General features: G+C 43.7%; 1 protein-coding gene across 1 annotated transcript in view; it reads left to right on the top strand.

The window, feature by feature from the left end:
- Positions 1-2,704, top strand: part of LOC311300268 (zinc-alpha-2-glycoprotein-like) — a 6,386-nt gene extending 3,682 nt beyond the window's left edge. Inside the window, exons 4-6 of the mRNA XM_084424442.1 lie at positions 1-38; positions 1,111-1,197; positions 2,217-2,704. The exon at positions 1-38 is cut by the window's left edge and continues 247 nt beyond it. Coding sequence (XP_084280568.1) covers positions 1-38; positions 1,111-1,193 — 121 coding nt within the window. The 3' untranslated portion in view covers positions 1,194-1,197; positions 2,217-2,704. The remainder of the gene's footprint in view (positions 39-1,110; positions 1,198-2,216) is intronic.
- The last annotated feature ends 2,029 nt before the right edge of the window (positions 2,705-4,733 follow it).

Raw genomic sequence — 4,733 nt, 5'->3', positions numbered from 1 at the left:
CAGTCTGACTCAATCACGACCGGTTTTAACAGTGTGGAGTAAATATCAACATTTTGTTGTGATTATGATTTAAATATCCATTATGCACTAATTCTGCTTCTACAATTAGCCTATAACATGAAGACTGAATACAAATCAGTATCTCTGGAAAGAGGAGTAGTGTTGATGTTTTTAATGTAATTAAAGGGGCCATAAAATGTATTTTCAGATTATTGTTTCTGGAGTTTAGCTTATGAAGTTAGCATGCATTAAAAATTCCAAATATTTGCAAATATTTCCAACTTTTGGAAGGATATCCTGATGCTTCAGAAGGATAGAAAACTGGGCAGTTAGCTTTTTTATTGTAGAGTAACGTCTTCTAGGTTTAAATATAATTAATAATAAATAAAGGACATTTTGATTTTCCATTTCATGAGCCCTTAAAGGTTCTCTAAGCGATGTTGGGTGATGTCACTTCTTGTTGACGTTCGAAGTATTGTCAAACAAAACAGAGGCTAGCTCGACCCTCCCTCCCTTCTCCCTCTTCTTTGCTATTTGTTCATTGGAACGTCGTCTCTTTGGTCGTGTGTCGGCCATATCAAAATTCAAGAGAATATAATTCTAGCGTCAGTCGTTGTCGTTGTAGGACATCTCTCCTCTAGCTAACTTCCCTCTTCATGCTTCTCTCTCCTCGACCCCCCACTCCCCCCTTCATGTGCACATGCACTAACCCCCCACACCCCCCTTCATGTGCACATGCACTAACCCCCCACTCCCCCCTTCATGTGCACATGCACTAACCCCCCACACCCCCCTTCATGTGCACGCGCACTAACCCCCCCGCCTGTTTCGTGGTCCAGGCTGGGCCAGTTTGTTTTTGTCGTGTTTGTGGAGCCTGGGCTGTCTACAGACACAGCGTTTCTTTACAGTGTGTTCAGGGGACAGGCAGCTAGCGGATAGTGAGGAGATGTTTGCTGTATGTGACAAAAAATGTTTCAGCTTAAAAAGCGTGTGACATCGCTTAGAGCACCTTTAAAATAATGTAGTGTAATCGCCCAGACAATTAAGGTTAAACTCTGTTCAACAGTTTAAAAGCATTTATGAAGCATTATGTTTTTCTTCATTCTGCAGATGGAAGATATGTTGACAGTCTTATAGCAGCTGTAGTTCTTCTAGCTCTCACTGTGTTCTGGTACTTCATCTACAAAAAATAAAATGGTGAGTTATAATTATTCAACATGATCATTGCTTTAAATCTCTTATTTTTTTATTTTTTAAAGATATTTAAAAAAAAAAAAAATTAACAGTTTGACAGTATAGTATGACATAGAAATATGTGAACAATGTGAAAGTGATGTTTATTATGGTGATTGATTATTTTCACTATTTTAATTTAATGTGATAACACAGACTACAAGGTAACATTTTCCATACTTTTATCAAACAAATGTGACATCATCGAAACCTCATTGAAACCTTGTTTCATGTGCGGAGTGTGAGGTTTGGATCCCGGCACTTCGGTCTAGTTTGGTTTCGGTTCTGTCGGGATTCGGACACTCATGCTCGGCGTGTTTGTTTTCTGTGAGCACAGGAGCTTTCGCTCGTTCTCGTGCGCTCTGTCTTGTCGAGTATAGCTCTTCTGTCAGTGTGTGTTGTTAGCATGTGGTTCATATTTACACTGGCCACCCGCATGCTTTCATATCTGTTTTGTCTTGTGCTGTGTGTGTAGCAGCAGCTTGTGTTTTAAGCTGACTGTGTGCTTTCTATTGTCCTGTTTTGTGTGAACATGTGGCTTATGATTTGTTGTATTGGCTATGTGCTTGTTTTAGTCATGTTTGTTGTGAGCACATTGCTTGTCATGTATGTTTCCGTGTGCCTTGTGCTCTCCTGTTAGTCTAGCCCTGCCCATCTTGTTGCCTGATTATTGATTCATTTTCTCTTTGTTTCTCTTTGTTTGCTCCTTATTTATTCTTCTTGTGTTTGCAGTCCTGTGCTGGTTCGTCATCGTATTTCTACCCTTGTATGTTTGTGTGGTGTGGTGTCTCCCCCCTCGGGGTAGTTTTTGTTTGTATTGTTTTATTTTTTATTATTAATAAAAGCTCTTCATTCCTGTGATTGAGTCCTCACTTCTTCCATCACACCCAACCCTGACAAGCTTAGCATAAACATTTACAAGAACATATTTATGTACTCGAGATGAAGTTTGTATAGTGTATAATCTGCTGTATCTTTCCTAGGTCAGAAGAGAAATGATGCTAATGGAGTGAAGTTGGAGTGATTGAGCAGGTTTATAGATCCCCAGTTCAGCGAGTGAGTTTTTTAAACATTTCAAAGCATCAAGATATTGTGGTCTGAACAAAAGGGCTCTTAGGAGACTCATTTGAAATGCATATTACAAGCAGCTGCAAATAAGGCCTAAAATATCAATGTCACAGTTTTACACTTTTTTTTATTTTTTATTTTTAGTACTCGTAACATTTGCTTTATTATGCTGCATCATGATTAGCTGAGCTACAGGAACACTATAGTGATACAGGTATCCTGTAACCTGATAATCATCATCATGGTGTGAGCAAACCTAAAGTCATGGATTTGATTGCCAGGGATCAGATGTATAGATTGAATGCAATGTAAGTCTTTTTGACTAAAGTGTCTGATACATGCATAAATGTGCCTCTGGATAATGAGTTGTTAAATGTGCAGTATAATAAATAAATGAGTCTTGTGTGTGTGTGTGTGTGTGTTAATTGGACAGTGCAACATGATGTTTAGGTTTGAAGATTTCTCTCAGCTCATATGAATACAGCATGTGTTCGATAGTCAGAGAAAACAACTTTCAAAAAGATTTGCAGAACAATAGGAATGATTATTTTGCAGTTTTCACAAATTATTCAGAAGATGCTCTTCTGTTTGTTTCTTTCTTTATGTTATTCTGTTATTAAATCACTTTTTGTCACGGGAACACACGGGAAAATAGGTAGATCCAAAAGCAGTATAATAGTTGTTTATTAAAGGTGCTGTATGTAGTTTTTCTACTAAAACGAATCCTTTTTTTATTGCCTGTGTGTGAAGGGGTTGTAATCTCACATTAAAATGATCCACTTTACGGGTTTTGCTATTACCTCGGAAAGCAAGTATTCTTATTTTTATGTGAAGGTGCCGGGTTGGATTTACCACGAAATCCAGTGACGTGACCTGCATGTGCGCTCCCGAGCCTCTCGCCTCGTCTAGCATACTGACTTTGCACTCAACAGCGACGACACTGCAACTTATGACATGTCTGATAACACTAAGAAACGACCTGGGGCCTGTTTCAGAAAGGAGGTTCATCCAACTCTGAGTTAAAACTTGAACTCTGAGTTGACTTACCCTGAGATGGGAAACTCTGAGTTCCCTTTCGTGGTCACTCCGAGTTACGTCGGATGACGACGATTGGGGTTTCGCTTAGAAAGCCTGTCATCTTCGAGTATATAAAACGAGCCAATGGCAATGAAATGCCATGGGTCTGCGGAATTTGCATAGCGTATCTCCGCCCACCGCAGGGGGTATATAAGGAAGTACGCTGGCAACATGCAGATATGTTTTCGCTTCGGAGCCAAGAGTTTTCTTCACTCCTATAAGCCAAGTATCATCTTCACTCTACGAGACGAGCGGCTCTTCAGTGTGTTTGTGTGATGGCGTGTTCCAGCGAGATCGCATTGCCTGCTGCTGATCTGTGCAGTGATCTGCCGACAGTGAGTGTGTTTCTCCCTGGGCGCTTCAGCACTCTGCTGAGCTTTTCCTCTCTCTAAAAGAGCTGCACGCGGCACGTCTTTTTCAAGACGGTTCGCCCGTGTATTACTGGATGTGGGCGCGTGACTCATCTGTTTAACGGTCGCGAGCGCTGTTTTGCGTGTTGGGCTTAATCACGCTCGGCAGCGCTCGTGGATGAGTCATGTTTTCATTGCGGGAACATGACCATCGCGATGTTTATAGATCGAGACTCAATGATCTCTGTGTGAGAGTCCCCTCTGCCACACCCCAATCTATCTCTTCCAAAGAGGGATACTTTGGCTGGTGGCCAGGGTGATCTGAGGGTTATGGTGTGGCATAATCCCGACGAGCTTTCCTCGGGCCACGCCCCCCTCCACATCGCAAACCGTGGGGCTTCCGTGTGTGCCTGGTTCCTCTCGGGGACCCAGTGTTTTCATTCGGGACTCCAGCAGATGGTGTCATGTCACTCACAGCATCATAAGGCGGGCTTGATTCCTCTGGAAATGAGGATTCGACTACGTTGCCTCCCTCGGGAGTGTCAGCGTTAGTCGAGTCAGATCCAGAGCTGATGGCCATGCTTTCCCGGGCAGCTGAAAGCATCGGTTGGAGTGGCGTCCTCCCCCCGAGCGCTGTAGGCTTCCCGGATGTGCATCAGGACGCCTCCGGCCGCGGGAATCCACGTGATTTTCGCGGCCTGCGGGCGTCCTCCGCCTTCGCTGCCCTTGATCGTGAGCCGATCTTGGTCTGTATGTTCTCTGTCACTATTGTGACACAGGCATGCAGTCCTGTGTGTCGCCTTCGCCTTCGAGGCAGTGCTGACTCTGGAGTTCTGTCAGAACCGGCCGCAGTGGAACGCTGGTCCTTCCCTGGCCAACACTGACAGAATGCGGAAACTCGACCACGCCCCCTTGCTGGGACGCTATGCCTTCCATGCCCGGCCTGGTCGTTCCGCCGCGCACACTACTGACCTCGCTCTCGGGCGACATCGGTACCTGCGTGAT

The sequence above is a fragment of the Rutilus rutilus genome, assembly GCF_951802725.1.
Source record: "Rutilus rutilus genome assembly, chromosome: 11".
Taxonomy (NCBI): Eukaryota; Metazoa; Chordata; class Actinopteri; order Cypriniformes; family Leuciscidae; genus Rutilus; species Rutilus rutilus.
Note: the sequence above shows the minus strand (reverse complement) of the source record. Positions and strands in the feature narration are given on the sequence as shown.